This window comes from Varroa jacobsoni, unplaced genomic scaffold (assembly GCF_002532875.2).
Source record: "Varroa jacobsoni isolate VJ856 unplaced genomic scaffold, vjacob_1.0 scaffold_887, whole genome shotgun sequence".
In the NCBI taxonomy this organism is placed as follows: Eukaryota; Metazoa; Arthropoda; class Arachnida; order Mesostigmata; family Varroidae; genus Varroa; species Varroa jacobsoni.
Window position 1 is genome coordinate 99,673 of NW_019213789.1, and position 23,655 is coordinate 123,327.

The 23,655-nt window shown below is 38.1% G+C and overlaps 4 protein-coding genes across 20 annotated transcripts in view; 2 read left to right on the plus strand and 2 right to left on the minus strand.

Moving 5' to 3' along the window:
• Positions 1–2,433: 2,433 nt before the first annotated feature.
• LOC111264703 (WD repeat domain-containing protein 83) lies at positions 2,434–8,193 on the minus strand. Of its 4 annotated transcripts, none has more exons than XM_022840813.2 (7): positions 7,980–8,193; positions 7,275–7,449; positions 6,646–6,905; positions 5,969–6,105; positions 5,324–5,427; positions 4,897–5,046; positions 2,434–4,697 (listed from the first exon to the last, which is right to left on the minus strand). In XM_022840813.2, exons 2-7 carry the CDS (start codon positions 7,432–7,434, stop codon positions 4,603–4,605), a joined length of 906 nt encoding a protein of 301 aa, XP_022696548.1. In that variant the 5' UTR covers positions 7,435–7,449; positions 7,980–8,193; the 3' UTR covers positions 2,434–4,602. The 4 variants fall into 4 exon arrangements, with proteins under 4 accessions (XP_022696548.1, XP_022696547.1, XP_086826289.1 ...); XM_022840812.2 differs by lacking the exon at positions 7,980–8,193 and adding an exon at positions 7,610–7,944; XM_086970163.1 differs by lacking the exon at positions 7,980–8,193 and having other exon boundaries at positions 7,275–7,944.
• Positions 8,194–8,502: 309 nt separating this feature from the next.
• LOC111264704 (proteasome assembly chaperone 1) lies at positions 8,503–13,760 on the plus strand. Of its 3 annotated transcripts, none has more exons than XM_022840817.2 (6): positions 8,503–8,643; positions 9,280–9,439; positions 10,354–10,566; positions 10,825–10,970; positions 11,186–11,288; positions 11,657–13,760. In XM_022840817.2, exons 2-6 carry the CDS (start codon positions 9,299–9,301, stop codon positions 11,849–11,851), a joined length of 798 nt encoding a protein of 265 aa, XP_022696552.1. In that variant the 5' UTR covers positions 8,503–8,643; positions 9,280–9,298; the 3' UTR covers positions 11,852–13,760. The 3 variants fall into 3 exon arrangements, with proteins under 3 accessions (XP_022696552.1, XP_022696550.1, XP_022696551.1); XM_022840815.2 differs by having other exon boundaries at positions 8,509–8,722; XM_022840816.2 differs by lacking the exon at positions 8,503–8,643 and adding an exon at positions 8,732–8,962.
• A 948-nt stretch (positions 13,761–14,708) lies between these two features.
• LOC111264701 (ubiquitin fusion degradation protein 1 homolog) lies at positions 14,709–18,262 on the plus strand. 3 transcript variants are annotated; one of them, XM_022840806.2, is made up of 7 exons: positions 14,709–14,833; positions 15,757–15,909; positions 16,329–16,396; positions 16,622–16,750; positions 16,913–17,073; positions 17,297–17,728; positions 18,011–18,262. In XM_022840806.2, exons 2-7 carry the CDS (start codon positions 15,765–15,767, stop codon positions 18,165–18,167), a joined length of 1,092 nt encoding a protein of 363 aa, XP_022696541.1. In that variant the 5' UTR covers positions 14,709–14,833; positions 15,757–15,764; the 3' UTR covers positions 18,168–18,262. The 3 variants fall into 3 exon arrangements, with proteins under 3 accessions (XP_022696541.1, XP_022696542.1, XP_022696543.1); XM_022840807.2 differs by lacking the exon at positions 14,709–14,833 and having other exon boundaries at positions 15,523–15,909; XM_022840808.2 differs by lacking the exons at positions 14,709–14,833; positions 15,757–15,909 and adding an exon at positions 15,969–16,166.
• Positions 18,263–18,925: 663 nt separating this feature from the next.
• Positions 18,926–23,655, minus strand: part of LOC111264698 (vesicle-associated membrane protein 3) — a 45,726-nt gene continuing 40,996 nt past the window's right edge. For 5 of the 10 annotated variants that reach the window (XM_022840797.2, XM_022840795.2, XM_022840796.2 and 2 more), the window contains 6 exons: positions 22,644–22,767; positions 21,611–22,096; positions 21,149–21,424; positions 19,875–20,013; positions 19,442–19,535; positions 18,926–19,189 (listed from right to left, as the gene is read on the minus strand). In XM_022840797.2, coding sequence (XP_022696532.1) covers positions 19,167–19,189; positions 19,442–19,535; positions 19,875–20,013; positions 21,149–21,306 — 414 coding nt within the window. In that variant the 5' untranslated portion in view covers positions 21,307–21,424; positions 21,611–22,096; positions 22,644–22,767 and the 3' untranslated portion in view covers positions 18,926–19,166. The remainder of the gene's footprint in view (positions 19,190–19,441; positions 19,536–19,874; positions 20,014–21,148; positions 21,425–21,610; positions 22,097–22,643; positions 22,768–23,655) is intronic. The other 5 variants (XM_022840801.2, XM_022840800.2, XM_022840799.2 and 2 more) reach the window with 5 other exon arrangements.

A 23,655-nucleotide genomic window follows, 5' to 3' on the forward strand; every position in this document is an offset into this window, starting at 1 on the left:
TTACCCTGTTTGTATCACACCATATTTTCTAGTCGGATGTATAGTTTGGAGCCTGTACTAAGGCCTAAGTAAGGATACAAAGAGTCGATTTAGGAAATGGTCAACAAAAAAGTATTTTTTAAATACTAGACATGCACATTTTGTATTTCCTGTCAGCATGATAAGAAGCTTGCTCTTACCCTCTAGAAGGTTTTCCTAACATTCGACTAGAACTAAACTGACGATGCTTTCGCGTACCAGTGGTGCTTTGCAGACTGAACTGGATACACAAAATTGAATTCAATTCGCTATGCATCATCGTTACGCGAACCTTGGTTTATATGAGGCTATTACAAGTGGCTCCGGCGTTCAAAATTAATTGAGCACGCAAAAATTAGGTGGTAAATACGTTTTCTTGTGAGTGCAAACAGGTTGAGTGTACTTCATAGAAAATTAGTTTAGAGGGAAAAAATCTCGAATGAACTCTCGAAAATAAACGCTCAGTGGTCGACTGAATGATCCTCAAAGGACACAGCGCTGCGACAATTATCCGAAAGGTAAAAAACATCAAACAAACGTACAGTACGTCAATGATATAAACTTTTCAGGAACGCACCCTGGAGTATTGAAAACCAGCGAAGGGTGACTAGGCTCGAAGCAGAAGGAAGCGTTACCGCAATCGAGGAGACTATTCACCAAAGTTGATCTTTAAGTGTGAGAGTTCTGTGAAGTGAAATTTTAAATGACATTTCACATGAAATAACTTAGCAGGATTACAAACCCATAGACAGAAAACTTAGTAAAAAATACTTCCCCCGTTAGCCAGTCGGAAATGCGTAGGATATATTCCATGTGCAATTTACAGAGCGTTAGTCAACAGAAAACTGACCTAGATCATATGGTCACCATATATGAGGTGAGGTTCAATCTCTACCGCCAGCAGAAGATAAATTCAACGAGAGAGCGGCATCATCCTAGTAAGATTGAGTTCGGTGGTAATGTTTAGTAGGCTCAGAAGAACAGTAATGGTAGTACTTGCAATGGGCGTACAACAAGGGCACCTGATACTGTGAGATATTTGCCGAAAATTTATGAGGCAATGGATCCAGCATGTTACCTCGAATTCCTCAAAGAGCTCACGGAATTGGCACCACAATCAAAACTACTAAATTTTTTTTACTTGATGCCAACACCAGCTTTCATAGCCATATCTTAGTTACACATATAGATTCCAATCGCTTATTCTCCCGATCTAGATCACTGAATACGAAGCTTTCCATGGTGTAAAATGGGAAACTGGTGGATTTAGTTCGAGAAGCCATAGAAAAACTTCATACGGGAACACGGATAATAGGTATGTGACTCCTCATAGCGCTGCCATAGCGCTACAGCAAGCGTGTTTAAAAAATAACAAAGACACCTCTGGAACTTCATCTTAAAAACTAATCCATTAGTTTAAAAGTTAATTAAGTATGACAGATTCGCTCGTGACAGTTTAATAGTTTTACTGTTTAGAAGGCAACCTCTGCGAGTATTTCATGTGTCACTTTTATTTATTAAGTTATTGTAAGTTATTGACATCACTTGGCTCGCATTTCATGACGTATCATAGATACAGTATATACATTTTAGAATTCGCCATGCGTCTTTATGCATCTCAGTCAACTCAATCTTTTTATTCTTTTCGTTTAATATCCTGGAGATTATAAAGCCTATTAAGCCGCAAATATGGTAAATGAGTGTCGCAATACGCAGAAAGCAATAACCATTTTGCTCTTACGGGTCCGTACCAGGTCGTATTTCATCAGTCTAAGTATGTCTATATTCCATCGACATCTATAGATTTACAATTTCTCGATATCATTTTAGATGCCTCCGAGCCGGTCGTAATACTGCATAGGGCTTTAGGTCGAAGCCAGGTTAAAATAAGGCATTGGTAACGTGAGATGATGTTTTTATCAAAACTGAATCCGCTCGATTGTATACTTTTCGACAATAAATTTACACGATTTTTTAAGTTACCGCGCCAGCTGTAGGCAAGTCCTTTTGTATCAAATGTGTGTCCCTAAAAACGATGAAAAGTTGCGTCTAATACTCTCCTGCGGAGCAACAACCGCGTCCCCACGAATACCCCACAAAATCCAGTCATCCCGACCCTTTATCTATTAGGGCTTAGTCCGCTAACACACCCGCATGTATTCGAGTTTGGATGAAGTCAATTTAGGCTATGCGAGTTGTCGAAAAATGTTTCTCTATCAATGATATCTATATGATGAACAAACATGCTGGTATTTTAAATCGCAGAATAATGCTGACACAGATACTGTTACCAAGACCTTAAATATCTTGGTAGAATACCGCCCTGTAAATGGCACCTGGTCTGCTGGCATAAGATCTGCTTAAAGAAAAGCAATTTATTGTCTCGAAAGAAGGTAACTTAACGAATGCACAATGTAGTTTCCAAACCGATATACTTGTTTTAATATGCAGTAAATTGTGTAAATTCAAACGTAGACTCAGATCTGAAGGTTATATCAACAGTAGAAATTAATAATTTATTACTAACGATTTTCAGATGGTATCTTCCCCATATGCGTTCTGTAAAAAAGGTTCGATGAACTAAGCTGCAGGATTAGCTCACCGTTGCACGACAGAGAAGAAATGGCCTATTCTAAAAATGTATGTTCCAACATGGCTTGTCCTCTTTTTGATTTTTTTCTAACTATGGTAACGACAATAATCCTGCATGTACAAACGGTATTGGTGTGCTTATAATATGTGTCATCTGTAACTGCGGTCTTCAAGCAAAGGGACAAATAGCACGTCATATAAACAAAACAAGAAATACAGCAAAAGTAAATTAGTTGGTTTTATATGCATATGTGTGCAATACATATGGTTAATAAATCCAGGCATCACTATCTGCCTTCTCCTAAACTATATAACTAAACAGAAAGCGTTTGAACTCGGAGAAACAATACGGTGGTGTACTGTTTTTCATAATGGTACCTACTAGCGTACTCTCAGACTTCTTGAAAAATGTCGAATCAAAATAAGGCATTCTAGGATGTAGATCAATGAGACACACTACGCTGCTTGCAGCAAAACTCCTTTTAAAGACCGCAAATGTTCTTTTGTGCTTTTCGTACTTCTACCACAAAAGTGGGTTTAAATGCCAGCACAAACTGTACATAATGATTTGTTCGAAGTTACACGATGCAATCCGGATTTTCAAACTTACACAAAAACACTCTGTTTCACTCTCGAGAGGAAGGTACATACCTACAAGCGATGCACCATATATAAAAAATAAGAAAGAAATTTTTAATAAAAGCTTTTCATTTATAGCACTGCGTTTTTATTTTATATTAGGAGGAATTGTTAATGGTAAATTTACTATATCTTTAATATGTGATACTTCAGTGCCTTATAGGTCCCGGTACTCAGTAGTACTTGAAAACTTTTGAAGTCTGCAGGAATTGCCTAACACTTAACTTTATACTTCATCATATAGGATTCTTTTGTAGAACCCGACAATCGACTGTCTGAAGCTATTGGAATTGTCGACTTAATGCGTAGAAATCTGAGTGAAGTATGCAGTGGTCGCGGCCATATGCAAAGAGCTTCGAAATTCAGCTGTCGGCAACACCTTTTGAGTATATTCTAAGATTTTCGAAAAAATGATTGAATTTAGCTGAAAATGCACTTGATTAGAAGAGGTGATGATTTGTTGTCAAGCGCGTAATCCATCGTCGCTTCATGTACAGGTAGTCATTGGACTTTATAATTCATCCTCCGCTATAGACGTTCTAATAGCTTCATCTTAATAAAAATATGAAGTTGGTCTAATCTAATTGGAGAGCTTAAGATTATTTGTATGAACCCACACAAGATACACTTGTCGTTCTACGATGTACGTCCACGTAACTAATGTCGCCAATGACAACATGGAAGCTTTTTTGCTTTAACGCAGGATCAATCCGCCCTGAATGGCTTACGACATGAACCCAGTCATTTCAGTTGTTTTCAAACTAATGCTTGAACGACCTGTTGAAATAGCAACCTATATCTATGTTCTTCTGTACCCTTTTGAATTCTTTCGGTATGAATTAGTTTGCAAATCTTTCCCGTCGATGATCTTGCTCATACTACTCAGAAACCCGAATAGCGGCAGAGAGCTGCGACTAACTACGTGTAAGATATTGTACGCCCGACATGAAGAATTTTCCGGTTGTAGGCAGAACAGGACTTTCTTGTCTCCGAAATAGTATTGTTACAACTTTATTATTAATCGAATAAGCTTCTTTTACGAGCCTGGCTTTGCCGATAAATCACAGCTCTCCTTTAGAATCCTTCGCAATTTAATTGAAGTGTTTTCTTATGACTCAAGATCATACTTCATAAAACGAGGACCATAAACGTATTCACTATTTTAACTAGTTTGCTTGAATCTTAAAGCTGGAATTATGGCATTGTTTTGCGTTAAAACGAAAGGCACTTAACTTTTTTGATATCTTTGCGAACACAACGGCATGTCCCGCAATTTTACTCACGTACACATGCGGAAGTGACTTCTAGGTTTAAGCGAATATCCATGATAACAAGATTTCCATTTTTAACGATTCATTCATCTGGATTTTTTTCTGCCCAACAATAGACAACACCCTTCGAAGCTGTTAATAGATAGTTTTTCTCTGGATGATGACTCAATGAATGAACTGAAAATGAAAAAAATAAACACCCGTTGCTTTAATCCGAAAATGAGAAGTGTCTTCATGCCAACCACCAATTAATCCTGCACAATTTAACTAACTAAATAATAAACAACTTATTTAAAATGCGTGCACTTATGTCTACGAAGCAGTATTTGAAATAATAAAGTGCAGTCTTAGTATTTTTCTTATACTTTTTACAAACCTGGTGCGATAATATTATGCTGAATTTTGTGAACTACGTTGGCTTCTATCAGGTCCCATATATATACATTTCCGTCTTCCGATCCAGAAAACACTCGCATATCGTTCGCTCCCAGGGCAATATCCAAATAAAATTCAGCGTTTTTGTGCCCTAAAATACGAGTCTATATACTGAGTACTCTTTTAGAAGATTTATATGGTTATTATTATTTGTTTACCATACGCGATGCCATGTTGACATCGCTTCAAAACGAAGCTTTTCTTAGAAGACCCAGAAAGTTATTGGACAACAGGTTCATAAATAGTTCGTGACCATAATAAGTCACATGCCAAACAAAAATTTATTTAACAAAAATTTAATATATTTATTAAACCGAGAACCCTATGGATTAGAGCGAACTGTTTTTTAAAGGTTATAGTTTACTCACCTTTAAACTGTTGTAAACATTCTCCAGAATGCTTGTCAATCAAGTGAAGGACACCTCCAATACATGACGTCAGGATACATTTGCCGTCGGCCGTAAAGCATGCTCTGTTAATCGAGTTGACAATTAGAATCGCTCGTGATTTTTCACTTCTTTTGCGTGAACCTGCCTACTTTTTTCGGAAGGCGACTATATTACTTATAGTATCGTATATATGTCATTTCAAAATAACTGTAGGTAATCAATAACGCTAGAGGCACCACGCGTAAGGGGAGGACGCGTGGCCATTTTTGACTATGCCTCACAGTTTTAGCAACGGATCCCATATCCAAAGAAGAGTCATCTTTGTGGTGCCCTAGTGTGGTCACTGTATACACGCCCACCTTTTACAGTGAAGGCTAATCAAATAGTAGGTTTGTCAAAATGGTTATCTCATACTCTGCCTAATTTCTGTCTTGTCCTATTTAGATTAGTAAATCCCTTCAAGACTAGAGCTAAATCTGTCTAAATCATTAAAAAACTTCGGTCTCAGACATTAATTTCCAACAAATGCGATGCGAATATATCCAATGTAAACGCCAGTTATTCTGTGCTAGTTTGAAAGTGATTCGATTGACTGAAATAATAGATGAATAGATAAGTACACACCTTGTAGCTGGTGCCGCTGTATCGTCATGAAACATCTTTCCTACCCGAATGTCGTATCTTCGAACGTGGCCATCTAGCGAACTAACCAAAATTTCGTGATCTGAACAGGTTACGCTGGTAACTGCATCTGTTGGCTCCTAAAGATTTGATTGATTCCATATCACATACAAGCAAAATTTCAGGATAATGGAAAAAAGCCAATGCCTAAGTATTATCATACCGTTAATATGAAACAAAAAGATTGTTATTTTTCAAGAGTCTAGACTAAACTAATTTAGCTTATTTACATATATTTGAAAAGGCCTTTAAATAGATACCGATTTTAGTACTATACCTACTATGTAGCTTACTGTCCTACATTATCACGCACCCTTCTTTTTTAATTTTAAGCATATTTCCGTTCGCATGACTATCGACGACGTACAATTAGGGTCTCTTTTTATTTTGTTTATTTTTAATATATATGTTATATTTATTTCGTTATTAGAGTATCGTAACTGTTGATTTTCTATTAGCCAGAAATGTCGTCCATAGATGTTTTTTCAAGCCATGTACCAAGTACGGCGGACAGTCAAAACAATGTTTCTGTTTGACCAAAATCCCACGGCTACTAAGGCTATAACATCAGCACGATGTTGTACAGTGAGCATTCAACTGATTTGAAATAAAGGTACAACCTTGAGTATCTGCACGGGTTCACGTGTTCCTTTGTTGCGTACGTCCCAGACAGCAACCGTTCCATCAATGCCACCCGAAAGCACAAGTGAGGCGTCTTCGTTGAAGGTCACGCAAAAAACAGAGCCAGCGTGCCCACGCCACCGACGTATACTTCGACCTGTTTGCACGTCAAAAAGCGCACAAGATTTGTCTGCTGATGCCGTCGCAATTAGCGAATTGTCGCAAGATCCCCGACAATCGAGCACGTCAAGACCGTGGCCTACAAAGAGTCCGCATGGCCGCAGAACATCAATCATCACAAGAAAACAAATTTTATTTAGGATAGCGATTTGATCACACTGTACAAGATAAACGTTCAGTTTGGACGCACTTAAATTGGCGGCACTAATCTCAGAAATCCAATATATAGTCACAAAGGTATAATTGAAGATACTTAAATTATAAAACGCATCATCTTTCTAATGATCTATTTTCATCGTACTTCAAGAATTATACGAACCGACAAGTAATCCACCTCGTAACACTGAAAAGTACTGCTATTAGCGCTACCTCAAGAATTGCAACTTTTGTAGTTACAGAAATATGTTTTCGTAACGTGGTATAATAAACACAAGCTATTAGTATGCACCTACGAAAGTTTGCAGACATTTATGTGGTAAATTTTTTGTTGGGTTCCACAATTTGACAGTTCGATCACTGCCGGCCGTTAGCGCATAATTTCCATCCACATTGTAACGAACCGCTCGAACCGCCCCTTGGCGACAGTCGATATAGGACCGCATTAACATAATTCCGTTTTCTCTCTGAAAACAACACGAACTTCAGTTGGTCCAGTTGATGTAAACCTGGGAACTAGAGGTCACCATCAAGTTATTGCACACTTGTTTTGTTCGTCGTGACTAGTTATTCGGAATATTCATGATACTGGCACACGTTTCTACACTGAATTGTATTTCCACATACGTGTCAAACATTTGATTGAAAATTGCTTCCATTACACCGTAAAACTTCATCCAATTCAAGGAATGTAACCACTCCTTGTCAGCTGGATTCGAGCGAAAGCATTGGCGTCATATTGGATGCGCACGGGGCAAATCGTCTGCATTGATATGTCCGCGTTAATATTGGACCATTACGGGGACGCATCGATGTCCCGTATAATTTACCACTAACACAATACTAGATGGAAGTGTCGAAACATTTATCAATACGTGTATATAACGAAATATATATGACGATTGTCAGATTGCTATATTGCGTCATAGTGTATCAACACGCAGCATTCGTTGAAGTTTTCAATCGCAGAATCCTATTGAAAAATAAAATCGTATACCAATTCAAGTAGGAAAAGTCGAAATTCAGATTGCCTATATAGCGAATAGTCCTTTCTATAAAGGTTAGTATGAATGACACTTTCTTGATCTCTGATAGTGTCAAGAGCGATAGTTTTTCTTGCAGGACAAACGGCATCCCTGTTTATATCTGGCAGACGGTCTTCTTATTTCCTTCCAGCACAGGCCATGACACTGGAATACTATCACAGGCAACTACGATAAGACACTTAAACGCATTTAGTTTTTAACCAAGGTAGCAACAGCAACTAATCTCAAACTCAAATTGTCCAGTTCTACTTATACAATGAAATGTTAACCAAAAATTATAATGCCGAAGGACACTATCATTTTTTTTCTATTCGTTTTAACCATTCCATGGCTCGAATCGATATCTTAAATCAAATCTAAATCAAATTTTCATCATTTAAATTTGCCCGCACTGCAGTCAAGTCCGTGTGCGAGCGCCACATCTCCTACCGCCACAGTAAAGTCGAAAACTGCCCTCGCATGTTTTGTATAGTTCGGAGCGGAGAGGAGGTCAGACGGCGGACAGCCGAACAAAGGCAGAAAACTCATCTTAGCATTTATCCGTGTATTGTGCAATTGTGGAGCTGGCATTCTTAAGCTTGTCCTTTCTCGCGTAGGAATTGAAAACGACTTTAGGTAACTCCTAGAGAGACACGTTCGCTTTCAACATTGACGATTGCACATTGTTGAAGAGCCTTTGAAAATCCTCGTGCAGGTGTGTGTGTGTATGTGCAGTACGGTTACCTGCAACCTCCTTATAGTGATCAGGCATGACAAAATTAATGTTTTACGGGGCAAAAAACCAGCGCATTAGCCAGAGAAAGGTTCACAAAGTAGAAACATTCAAGGCAATCCTCTTGTTGATGTTCCCAATCCGACAAAACTAACTCAACTGATTCTCGGCAATTTATTAAAGATACGAAAATGTGTTCTTGATGTTGACTCTGCCTTCCAGGTGAATTACATTTCATAAAAAATTTATATTTTTATCCGATGTTTGCAAAGTAATGAGTCTAGCGTAGGGTGGCATCTTTTCTTTTTACATAAGATCTTTTTAGTCATAGTTCAATACTTTAGATGTACCTGTCACCTGGGTATCAGTGTTGCCTCTTTCGTGCCCTGTTAATCATGAAACGGGAAGATGACAATAAAAGATGCAGATTGAGACGCTATTATCCTGATAGGCCAATGACAAAGGTGTTATTGAATAAAGGGCCATTAGTAAATAACGTCAGTATGACAGTATGCATTATCCTTGCATTTTTGTTGCAGGCGCCACTAGTGCTGAACGATGGCAACATTCTTCGGTGAGGTCCGTGAGATCCCATCGCGGGCCGTCGATGAAGATGAAGAGATCGATGTCGAAATACCGACAGTCTTTTTTGACCTTCCAGAGTTTTCGGATATGACTCAGTTACCCGCCTATGATACGGTAAGGGGATGCTGTACACGAAGCTTTCACCCTTGCGCAACGGAACCTCATTTGTCCGTGTTTAATAATCCTCATGTTTAATAAGACCCATATCGTCAGGATCTCAGAAACGGTTTTATAAACGGAGTTTTAATATTTTTTTTTAAGGCTTTTATATAGAGATTAGCCTTCTTCTAGCTGATTAGGTGTAGACTTTGTGTACCTAGAATAGCGGACTAGTGGATGTCCGCTAAGGCGACGAACCCAATAAAACTTGCCCGAAGTTAAAAACTTGATTGAACAAATTATTAATTTTAGAAACGTTTGAGTTTTACTAAACTAAATGTTCCTAACGATTTAAACAACAATAATCATACTTACATGCTCATACTGTAACAAAAATGTTTCCCAAGCAATATCGTAATATATCTTCGTTCTCTGTAAAGGCTCTTATTTAAGTGTGTACATAGCGGTATTGCATTGTCCAATATGTATCGCAGACTTATTCACATTCTGAACATGTACAATTCTGAATGGATGGACAATGAGAACATTATATGTATCATCAGGTAAACGAAGTTAGCCATTAGGGCGCCAAAAGCAGTGCGTTGTTGAGGTGCTTGTTTTGTTACTCGCCCGGCTGGGCTGTCTTGTCAAAGGAAAAGAATTTAAGCACTTACTGATAAATTGTATAAATACATATACGTTACTGTTAAGATTAAATTATGAAACGAGAAAATATCGAAAAATTGTCTCCAAGAGCGATTTAATCTAATTTATCATATAATTGGGTAATATTCTGCACCCCATTATATCAAATAAAATGCGTACCAAACACTTTGTATGTAGCTGATTCTATATTTATCGCCCGTACACCAGCACTGTGCCTAATTCTTAAAACGGTCTACTTTTATCAAAAAATTACTCCAATGCAGGTGATCTGTGCAACAGGACTTGCCCCGACAGTCTTTCTTGAGTCTTACCTGATTTCAAAAGAACTTCGTATTTTGGGCTATATTAAGCTCAACCCAGTATCTACGCCCGAAGCAGAGTTTCTTGGTCTAAAGTATCGTAAACAACCACACGTTGTCGGCAAACTTTGCTACGACGAAGCAAATCGGGCCCTCGTGTGCGTATCCGAAAAGGAGGTCAGTATGATGAATTTGACTACGAATACCTATTATTTCCGTATTATTTTCATTCCGTAAATGGCCAATTAAGGTAACAAACAGAAGGCTACAAATCAATGTCTTAGAGACCAATAGCAGTTGCTTAGCAAGCTGTCCATTTGCATCTCTATTCGATTTTTTCGCCTTGTGTTAGTTAACTAGTGGTATAATTAGGATAAAGATGTGGAGGTATTAGTATGTAAGTGAATAGGACATGCTATCAACCTTTATTTGCAGGTACCAAATGAGTCCGCCGCTGAAATCGCTTCATATTTTGTCGATTTGTCAAAGAGTTCTTCGCTCGAGTGCCTTATTATTACCGCTCTACATTACAGCTATTATAAAACAGGGTTGACGTCAGAAATTCGTTTTCCCATACTTAGGTACGTTACTTTTTTTATTCACATTATATTAAGTGTGTTAAATAATCCACATATGTATTGCGAATTATTTCTATTACATATCTGTGGAGTACCGCTATGTGCATTTGCTGTTCGTATACCACGCATACATTTAATACGATGCAGCTATTATGAAGAAACGTGGTCACATAGACAACATAATATTCCGGTTTTGTTCTGGCTTTTTATGGTTGCAGGCAACTGAAGACGGTGACGGAAGGCGAAGTGGGCGGCATCATGACTCTGGAGACCCCAAACACACTTTCAGGACTAGGCGCTGCACTCCTTACCGAATGCGAGGTTTGTTATTTTCGGAAATTTTTTGCGACTACTAAAATAATGGGTAATCGATTGTGGACTTCATAAATTTTTGATCAATCTATTGATTCAACATAGTGTTCCAACGGTGGGTTGTTACATTACTTTTTCTGTTTTGGATCGTGAAACCTACGGAAAAGCCTTTTACCTATAGTCTACCGACAGAAGGCTTAGTCTTTCTGTCAACAGTGTAAGTCCAACTTTAAGCGCATGAATTAAGCAAGATCATTTCATACTCCAGTGAGTTAAGCATGTGATTTGTTTGCGAACTGTAACTTACGCTTCACCATATGTCTGTTGATTGTCTATTGACACGATAGCCTAAGATTGATACATTTGTTCACCCTCAGGTACGGGGTTTCCGGGCTTGTTTGGTTGCGCAATATTACGAGTCTTTGGACAGTGACACGGTCACAAAACTCGAACCATGTTTGGGTATTGAACGGCTACGAAAATTGATCAAGAAGCCGATCGAGCAGGCGAGACAGTACAGCCAGCATTTACTTCGGACATCGAAAATCGATCGTGGAAATATGTATTTCTAAGCGCTTCGACTTAAAAGGACTCGTCGACCACTTGTTAACGAAGTGGGCTCGCTCGGCCATGCCGACCCGTATCGGCTATATTGCGAATTGATATATTTGTCTGTCGTAATATAACTTGTCGTTGTCCAAACATATATGCATTTCGTACGAGGTCCTTCCACGGCGAAGTCGTAACCTTGAAAGGCAAATACAAACAAAGAAATATATATTTCTGCGAAAAAAGTTACACCAAACGGATGTTCTCATTTTTTGGTGTCGAGTTGACGCAGAGTCGCACTCCATTTACTTAGCTGAATCTAAGTAGCTAATGCACCGTTATTAACAGTATTACTATGAAATAAATATTACTTACTGTATTATTCATATCGGAGTGTGCAATTTGTCGCACGTTGTCGAGTACATTTGTTTTTGCAATACAACCGAGCTATATCATGCAGGAACGTATGCAACGCTGCGATGGGACGCCATAAGATAGCTATTATAATGTGACGGCTTTCTGAAGAAGCAACTTTGGTTACTACTTTCTCTTTTAGGTTTCTTGTTCGGTAATTTTTGCTCGTTCCATGATCGAACTAAGCATTCCTTCGGACTAACTCGAGATGAATACTACAACAACCAGCAACAGCGAAACAAAAATTTCACTAGGATGATTAAAGAAATCGCAATTACGGCGTTACGTTATACCATGTAATGCTGTTGACGAGAAACAGTGCCTAATAAAGTTTTCAGGCTAACATTACCTTCTTCGATTCTACTTAATACACGTACAGGATTTGTCGTCCTAAAATAAGCTAAAACCAAGTAAGCCGAACAAAGTTTTTCATCTGCAACCAATCTTGCGATTTGACAGGGTACGTATAAAACAGAAATTTTAGTATATTTTATATATCAAAACATTGAGCTCTAAAATAGGAAAGAAGAAGCAAACTCAATTACAGAAGATACATGTGTAACATCTACAGCTACCGTTAAATGATAAATATCCTTTTCTAAGAAGAAAAGTTAATGCACTTCTTGCAGATCAAACCGTAATCTTGTAGATGTGTATCATAAAAATTCGTAAGTTCACTGTAACAATATTCATAATCAACTTTAGTTAATGAATGAAAGTACGCGTGCAGTTCAAGAAGCACGTAAATGTGTATAGAGAAGTCTCTAGAGAACTTCCAACTGGGTACAAAAGAAAACTAAGTAATAAACACTATATTAGAATTGCTTACGCTAGCCCCTTAGAAACCCCATTTTCTCAATGATCTCCAAACGTTTGGAAACGTCGCAGATGTCCGCACTTGGCTAGACAGACTTTCACCTTAGAAACGCTGTTTGATTGTTTCGACAATGTTATTTTGTGATTTGAGATGCTTACGCGGAGGATTTTCATGTGTTCTATTCATTACATTATAATTACGTTTATCTATACACAACAAGTGGTACGGGCTCCCTGCCTCTACGACTTATCGAACGTTATAGAACAATAACAATGTTAATCATAATAGTTACTATTATTAAGACGATTTTTAAGGCAAACGTTCTTCTGTACGAAGGTTATAATATTATTAATAAAGGTTATATATATTTATATACATGCAAATGTTTAGGTAATCGTACGATTATTTAATAACGATAGGTATTAGTCCAAGCACCCTTGTAGTTAATTGTGAAATCATACTGTTAACATAGATCTGTGCGTTGATGGATATTTAATAATTGCAAGACTTCTAAGAATTATCGTTAGGATAACAATTTCTTGTTGTTGCTGGATGTTCGAAATTTACGGACAGCAAAATTTAAATGACATTCTAATACGTAAGTAGAATACGACATGTTTTGCATAGGATTCTTTATTATTGCAATACCATTTTCAATCAATGAAGTGTGAAAATAAAACCTTTGGAAACTGCCAATGGAATCAACTGGTGTTGTCACTTGTGCTCAATATTAAACACCATAGCACCTCGCTCCTGTTAACAAATGTAGTCAATAAACCAATGACATCGTTTATTGAACGCAGCAAAGAACAACACTTCAGTAGACAGGGCAGTTTGAGCTATCGATGTCTGAATTGTAAACACATTTTATATTTGATCGTAGTTAAATGTTCAAGAAGCTCGTTAGCTTCAAGCTCATATGTGAAAAACACGCAGGGTACACACATCGTATATACCGCGGGGATTTGCAAACAATTTGCAGTCTACGAAATATAAACACATTTTCTTTTTTTGTGTAATTGGCTAGTTTTGGTCCCGTCTTGACTATACTCGGACAGATGTCAAACTCCAAATTTAAAAGTTTTACTTCAATATGCATAAATTAAGAAAAGAGTCGAACTCTGTTGTTTACCCAACTTTATAGCTTACCGAAACCTAATGTCGTCCGCTAGGTTTTTTCTACCTACGGTCTGTCAAGCATATATCAGCGCTCGCCTTTAAAAAAAAAATAGCCTACGACGCTAGAAACAAGATTCAAAATAATCTGAATAACCTTAGGGCATATGTTTTTTATTATGAATTTTATAAAACATCTTTGTTCAATATGTAGTGAGTCATTTTGCTTAGAACTTGTGTGCATGATTAACTGGGCTTTCTTCAACACTGCCATTGTAAATTCGCGATTTGACATAAGCCGCACAAATGTGATTACTTTTTATATTTCTTTGCATCAAATGGTTGACCAAATATTTCCTATAAGTTCTTGTAATAGTACCAACTTCGTTGCTGCCCTGGGAAATTATTGTGTCTACGATACAAAAGTAAACTATTCGATCGTGAGTGACTAGGGTGACATTCCTCTTTAGTGGTAAAGTTGCGAGTATTTCCTGCATCCTCCACTTTGGTACTAGCAGGCAAAAGACAGAAGTCCAAGTTCTTGTTTCCGAGCGGCATAACTAGCAAGCTAGATTTTGGACACTTGCGACGCTCCAGTCGGTGTATTTCGTTGACAATAAAGAGTTGGAGACATTCTTCTGTTAATGAAATAAACGAGGTACCGTTACAATAATGCTTTTGTTAAAACGTTAATCAACCAATCAAGACAACGGAGGTTTGATTTTCAAATGTTTACACCTTTATGAAGATCTGACTTTCAATTTTAGTAATGGCATTTTGTTTGTCTCAAAAATTTTGTTCGCAATACGGTTAGTGATCCGTGTACGTCCGTAGCATAATGTGTCTTAGTGTGTGGTCCATATGTCATGTCATTGCGTTTCTAGTAAAATGTTAGAATCCATATTGAACTATAAACTTCAGTTAGCTAAAAAGGTTACGTTAAGCAGCACCGACACTTGTTCTGGAGTAACCGGTTTTCCTGCTCTTGTATGCTGTCGAAGTTTTCAGCGGTAAAAATTTTTCCTCTGTCTAAATAAAGGTCCACACGCCTTTTGGTGTTCTGTAAATATCATACTCTAATCGTTCAGTTTGTACAGAACACACATTTTGTTAAGACAAATCTCCTTAAGCAACCAACATATAACTTCGAAATTATTTGCTTAACTTACGGAAAACTTATTCCTCTATGAAAAAGTGCAGTTACAGCTCTAAGAGGTTTTTAACTTTTTTTTTTAATTCGCTGTATACTTAATATTTGGAGAACGATAGAGCGTTCAAAGAAAATACATTAATTGATTATTTACTTGCAAATAATGAAATAATAAATAATTAGTTGTTCAGGTTTTTATTAAACGCTTAAATTTAAGTGTACATACGTATTGCTGTATTATTTATTAATATTTAATACGTTGTTTAGTATCGACACTTAAGCGCCCATCGGTCTTAGTTGCCTATCTTACATTTTAACTTAAGATTTAGCTATGCGTATACTTGGTTAATACTTTCATTAAAATGTTCTATATAAATAACCTTATAACTTCTTGTTGTTATTGTGCTACATTATTTTTTTGTAAATTTGAGGTCTTGTCATGATCGACGCTACCATGACTAACGCTAGCTCATCGACAGCTGTCGGCCGATTCAATCATCGTTGCTTTTCGTCAACCTACCGAGCATTTTCGATTGCCATCCTTAGCGGCAGGGAAAGAATCGACGTTGAAAGAGGAAATAAAGGTACGGCCGAGGATTATGGCAGGTTATTTTGCTTTTGACATTGTATTTTACGTATTCTGTGCTGGGGCAGTCATATTGATTGCACACCTTGCATCGCGCGCTCGTGTGTTGTGTTGAAGGATTCATATTATTATTTTGATTAGTAGTTTATTTACAAATAGCTGCAGAGGTTTTTACCGAAATGAGTTAACAGCTGGATCGAGTAGCAAAACTAACAAATAAACAGATGAATAAATCATTGTTTGATGCACTTACAGGTCTGCTTTGAAATTATTGCGTTTAAGCTATATGACTTGAGTAACTAGTCTGTTTACTGTCATAAACGTTGTTGGAGTTCGCAAGTCGTTAACGTGTATCTCCGGTTAGCTATAGAATTAAAAAATATTTTTTAAGGATCAGACCTTTACTGTTGCTTATAGTGATCATGCCTGCATCAGCTCTCCGGAAATTGACGCTATTTTCTGCAACATATCCAATGATGTTTAAGGTAAGAACCCGTCCACATGTCTCAGGGACATGAACAAAGCGGTATGACATGCAGATTTCACCAGCGATATATATTGATCATCGTAATGACGCTTCAAATATTATGTACTAAATCCTCAATAGTAAAATCATTCAAGCCTGCTGTAAAGCATAGCATATATCATTCAGGTGGCCTATTATACGTCTAGCTTATATTTAACCATTTATTACTTCTTTCTCATACTAGATTCGAAATGTGCGACTCCATCGCGAATCTCATTGTGGTGTACTAGAGTTCTCAGCGGAGGAGGGCCGCTGTCTGCTTCCTTTCTGGCTGATGAGGTTATTGCTTCTCTACGAGGGCGATCTAATCGAGGTTGGTGGTATAACTTCACGCAGTATCCGCAGCGACCACATATATACCACTGCTCACTTATCCGTTTAATGAAATAGGTTGTTTGGGTTTAGATATTCCGATATAGCTTTCTATGAGGCATAGGCAAACATCTATTTATGCAAAGCAATGTATTCATTATAGATGGTATCTGTGCAACTTCCAATCGGAACTTTCGCGCGTTTCCAACCCCAATCTGTTGACTTCCTTGACATTTCGGATCCTCGAGCTGTGCTTGAGAGACAACTTCGAAATTTTGCGTGCCTGTCGGCCGGAGATGTCATTGCCATTGAGTACAATAATCAGTAAGTATTTATTTAGCATTAACGGTCAAGTTCGGAAACTAAAGAAGTTGTCCGATCAAATTGTAAAACTTTCTAGCATCTACATACATTACTGGTCGTGCTCTACTGTTCTCCTTTGTCTTAATAACAATATATAAGATAACAGAAATTTCATGTATTTATAAAAAAATAACCAGTCTGACAGAATGTGTGACGTTTTATCATCTTATTGGGTTTATCACAGTGAGTACGAGGTTTGCGTGTTAGAAACAAAGCCAGCAGAGGCGATCTCAATTGTAGATTGTGATCTTCAAGTGGAGTTCGCTGCTCCCGTCGGATACAAGGAACCTCCTAAAAAGCAAGGCACGAGTGTGGAGGTAGACGGTTACCAAGATGATTTCAAGCAACCCAATGTTGTCATCAAGGATAAAACGTTTAAAGCTTTTTCTGGCCAAGGGAAACGCATCGATGGAAAAGAGGCCAAGTCGAAGCTAAATCTAACGACTTCACGATTATCGGATTTAGCGATGGATGATACGACAACAAAAACAATCACCAAATCAGTAACTGAGGCGCAAATGGCAAACGCAAATTCCCCAGAAGCGCAAAATACGCAGCAACCACAACAGCATCAAGCGAAAGTATCAATTCGCACTCGTGGAGTTCCTGATTACACGTTAGAACTTTTCCCTATCGTTTTCATTCCACATTACTTTTTTCAATCTATTTTAAATACGGTGACTTCGTATAGTTCTGCTTAGTCGTCCAATTTAAATTGGACGCAATCATGTCGTGTTGCTTCACCGTAAAACTCATTTTGTAATTTGTGCCAGCCGAACTCTCAGCTGGATATGTTTTATCAGTCCGTTTAGGTGCATATGTATATCTACGCTTCAGGTGATTTAATATTCTTAAAAAGTCGAATTTTTCAAAAAGCTACGGAAATGTGCGCTTTCAGATGGCGGCTTGGAGTTATAAAAATGATCCGCATACGAGAGAGACCGAAAAAAGATTCGACACCAAAAACAGATGATAAAAAAAGAAAAGGATCATCCGAAGATCAGAGCAAATCATCGATGTTTACCGGTACAGGTCATACACTGAAACCGAAGTGAGATTTTGTCTGCCAGAGGAGAACAGTCTGCCAGGCGAAGCAACTGAGCGGACTGGTGAAAGTATAATAAATAAAACAACCCAAAATTAATTAGAACTGTATTTCGTTTAATTAATAGTTGGTACGTGTTCGCCAACGATCAGTAAAATGTCAGGCTTTAGAGCCGCTGTGTGGGGACCAGACTAAGTACGTCGTTCAATGCTGAAAATGTTGCTAACCTGATGTTGGTTGTAGTGGAGCGCATCTAACTTCAACTTCGAACACTTATTTGCCCAAAGGGTTAGCCAGAGTTACTGTTAGACTTAATGTGGAGTAACGAGAGAAAATTAGGGAGTGACAGAATGCGTGTGTTGATTTTGTTTTCATTTTGCTTGCTGGCTACTGTAACACGGCAAGTAGTTATTCATCAACCTACCGCGAACTATACTTTTTTAACTTGTTTATTTATTTTATCAGAAGGGAAGATAAGTAATTTAACGGGCAAGTTGGGTAGCTACGGATGGGGCACGATAATTTAAAGCGCGGATGTACCGATAAGAGCTTTCAGAAACAACGTTTTGTAGCACAGAATCAGTATTAATCGATATAATGAACAGATGCCAACTATGTTAAACCGCGCTGGATATTTTCATGACTCAATTTCAAAAGTGAGATTTTCGCTAAGGTATATGCATGGACCCCGCCAGGTTAATGTCGTATGCCAATGCAAACTATAAGACGCCTTGTCGTTTACTAGTAATATAATTATTACATAGTGAATACACTTTTAACGGAATAACATTTTATTTCTGTCCATTACATTCGGATATTACTATACAACACTTGGTTTGTATCACGTGCGTCGTTAGCGTGCGGCGTGAATAGAACGCAGTAGAAATTATATATTAACAGTACAATATAATTCGACAAATTCCGTAGCTTTCATCGCCCCGATACGATTCAACTTTCGGACTAGCCTACCTACATCGATCACATTCCGAGGATGGAGGTCGAGCATTGCTCAAGACCAGAGCATCTTAACAACTGAAAATAAAAACAGTCATTATAGAACGGTAATTTCTTAGGGAAGCAGTTACAAGCTGATACCATAAACCTAATGTGATTTCGTTTTTTTCTGTCGCAGTAACTACAACGACAACACGTAACGTTAACGTAAGACCTTTTAATTCTACACGTTTATCTGCTTATGTCTAATGAACGCACCTTCTGCCGAGATTAAATTTAAGCTAGCATCTGAAAACAGCCATTAGAAATGTTTTTATATATGATGCTTACCAATAATTAGGAGAACAGTTATTAAGGTTATCCCGATTAGGAGACGCAGTTTGTACTGCCGCCACCAAAGACGCTTTTGCATGCGTTTGCTCGCCTACAATAATAAAAATGCACGTTAATCTTTAATTAACACAAAATCAAATGCAAAGACTGAAGTTACAGTAATTATTACTTACTAAAGAAGGATGAGTCCCAAATAGTAAAACCTAAATAAAGAAAAGTGCGCTAAAAGCAAACGGAAGTTGTGTAGATGGTATTGCTTTGAACTTATAGCTCAAACCTACAGCTTAGAAACTTATAGCTTATATATAGGTATTTCATTGTTGTTTATTATTATTTGATTAGGTTGATCATTTACGCAAAGAGCCAATAGATAGCATATATTAATGCAACCGATTATAATCGAGTACCAGTATGCGCCGAGAGGGCCTACCTGCAGGAATGAGTCAGCTTGGTTACTGAGGCTATCGCTCTTGTCTGCCAGCTCTACAACCCGCTCCCCACGGTCTAACATCTTCTCAACGTTGTCTCGCATAATACCCTGCACTTGTTCCACCTCGAACTGAACCCTGCTTATGTTGAAACGAAAAAATACTTTTGAATATTTCTCTAATTTAAATATTTACCCATCTGCTACAAACAAGCCGATGTGACTGGGTCTTCCGTCGTAGTTATGCCCGTCTTGCAATCATCTATGAGTATAAAATAAAGTAAAATATAAGAGTGAATCAATATCCCGTAAGCAGCTGTGTTTAGTTTTGAGCGTAAACCAAAATGTAGTAATAAACGATATATAGTAATTATCTAGTTAAACAACCCTACTGATGTTGATCGATCGAATACTGTTATTTCTATGCAACTTACATCTCTGGACACCGAAGGAAAATACCGATGAAGAACCTTTATTACTATAGATGTAGAATCATCGCTTCTGTGATTTACGTTTAACAACGTGTAGTACGCAGAGCTGGGAAAGTAAAGGAAGCCAAATAATACTATATTGGCCTGTAGCCGACAACTGCGAAAGCTAACGTTACTAAAATCGTCAAGGTTCTCATATGGCCGCTTTTCATGCAGGGTTAGTATTCTCAAGTTTTTGGAGGTACTTTCACTAATTGATCCCAAGGGACAAGTATTACGTTATTATTTCATGAAGATAATACTGCTATGAACGTGGTTGGTTAAAAGCCTTACATATAGGCGATTAAATCCTTAGCATACGAAGAGAAAAAAGAATTTGATTGAATGCCATTGACCAGTAACAGCGTGCAAGCTTCGCGTAAATTTGAAAGGTAGTGTTTGATCGTCTGGGTAGATCTACGTACGGAAATTTTACGCAGCAAGTTAGTTAATTGAATGTTATCACATAATTCTGCAGTAAGGCCAGCATCGCAATATCTAGGTATAGAATACTCTGGTAAACATTTACTAAGCGAAGAACTTGCCAGGTCAAGGTAATTATGTCCAATAATAATGATATGTGTATATGGTGTATCCGGAGTCTCCAGTTACAATCCTCGTTAGAACAACTCATGCTAGTCTGTTCATTACGTTTTATCTTTTATCAGCCAGCCCAAGCGTGACAGTTTTTAAAAGATGTTGAAGGCACAAGCTCACTGACCATGCAAAATACTACTCGTCGAACATCCCGAGATTACGTCAGATATAGGTTTACAACGGTTTGTAGAAAAATTGATTCATACTTACTTGCGAAGCTTCCTATTTGAATAGTTGTTATCCTGTTTGGGTCTAGCCCGAGAGTCTTCCTGCGTATCCGGCCTTTCGCCATCAAGCAAATTTTCATCGTCATCGCTAAGTCCGCCTCCAAGGAGTCTTTCAGCTTCCGGTGCCGAACGTCGGTCCATTCCGGCAACAGGAGGCTTGATCACGCGGTTAGTAGACAAATAAACAACATTCACGGACGGTACCGTGATTTGATTGATCGTCCCGTTCACATGTGATCACCTTTTTTTTGAGGAATATCTTGATTCCGAAACATATATTAAAATACAAAAGTAAGGTTTTTTTTTTTTTATAAAATTAGAATTGTAGCTATTCGAATGTTGTTTTTATCATCCTCACAATTAGCTATTACTATCGGCTAGGGATCACAACCAGTGCACTTCATGCAGCGGTACTAAGCAGTATCATCTATAAATTTTTCCATACCTATTGACAACTACCGACTAAAGCACGCTCATATGAGTTGATTGTGGCCACGTATCCGCGATCGAATGATAGGCTTCGAATTTTGAGGGTGCCAGCTTGTCACAATCTTATAGCAATCGTCTCATTGACGCCTCGAAAAATCCATAGTGCGGTTCGTCGCTTGCGAGTCAGTTTCTCACTTACACTGAAAACACGTTGAATTATTTCAGCAAGGTTGCCTCGGAACGAGATCAGAGACCCTAGTCGCGCACATGACAGCTGCTCGTCCGCCTATTATCAACTGCGCCATATGGTCTCGATGCAAGCCACCCAGTTCCTAAAGCCACCACTGAGGGCGTCACTGTCCACCGGTTCTGGGCATCACCTTCAGGCAGACTTCCTGGCTTAATCCAAAATTTCCTTGATTTTTCTTCTCCCTTCACACACAGTACCGTTCGCAGGTATGACTACATAGGCAAATTACCGTGCGGGTAGGATACGCGAGACCTAGATCAGATGAAACATGAATCGCATTAATGCTATATACTGCGATCAGAACACTTCTACGTCATCATAATCATTGAAGTCAGAATCAAGCGAGCGAAGTAAACCAGATGAGGTGATCTATTCGACAGCAGTAGGTAGACAACTCTTTTTTGTACCCTCTTAACCCATGTAAAGTCAGTGTAACACAGTTTCTATCGACATTTTTTAATCTTTCTTTGCCGGTTTCCGACATTTCCCTTTAAAAGCCTATATCCGAACGAACGTACTTTTCTATTTACATCGCTTAATTATATGAATGGAAATCTTCAATTATGTACCTGATCTGGTTTGAAACTTCAGAAAAGTATCGTATTCAAGCTACATTTAATAGTTACAAGCAAGTTTGTTGAATGTAGGAACATAGCACGGAGAAAGCGGTCTCGAATCAAAATTAACCAGAGTTATTCTACATTAGCTATTTTCTATTCAGCCTTTGCCGATTTAAAAAATGTTCCGAACATTTTAATTAGTCTTTTTTGATAACAATGTCTTTTAAACCGCGACATACATGAAGGGTGCACCCGTAACTCGTCGTCCGATCGGAGCCTGACAGCATCTTAGCTCCCACAACTGACCTTGTTTTTTCCGCTCTGCTTCCTGTTGTGTGATTGCATGGAATACTGGAGTTTCGCCTGCAAGCAGTGTTCAGTAGCTTACTAGAGCTATATGGGTATATACCTAGAGTATATAATGGGGTGCTGTGATAAGCTAGCTACGACTGGCTATGCTTATAGCATTTTTGATCTCTACTGGGGCGCTGGGCGTGCTTTTGCAGCCAGGCTCAATGTAGGGGCAGAACAGTGTGGATGAACAAGGCTTCGCAACCCCTTTCATTCGTACCATGCAAACCCACCAAGTCGATTTCAAATATCTGACGTAATCTGACTTCGTTGTATATCTCTCATACCCCGGCTCTGACGACCTGGCTACGAATTTCTGTGCAAGACGGCCGGAAGCGCACAAGGGGCTATCAATGATTCCCTAACACCAACGTTCGCAATAAGTCACTAGACGAAATACGCTTTAATGATAAATATACCTAATTAATTGGACTGAAAACCGTCTGGCTAACGAAATCCCGTTTAACTTAAAGACAATTGGTTCTACAAGTCGAATGAGAGGACGTCATCTAGGACAATTCCTTGGTGAACTCGGTCAAAATTTAGATACGCTGTACTGCTGGGCTTAAGAGGTAAGGCAGGTAGAGGTCTACTTGGCCAGGTGCTCGATATGGGCAATACGAGATGAAGAAAAATAAAGATAGTGCAGTCTTTTTCAATGGATCAAGCTATTTGTTTGTGTTTAACCTATGTTTTATGTAACTTTACTACAAATTGTACTAGCAGCTGGGCCTTATTGATACGTACACTTTTATATATCATACAAAGTCCCTATTTTGTTTAATCAATAAAAGTAATTTTTGTTATACTGTGTTAATTTAAGAATAATTGACTGTATTAATATAATTAAAGTGGCTTAACAATCCGTCTTAAAAGATAAAAATTAATTTAAAATGTGGG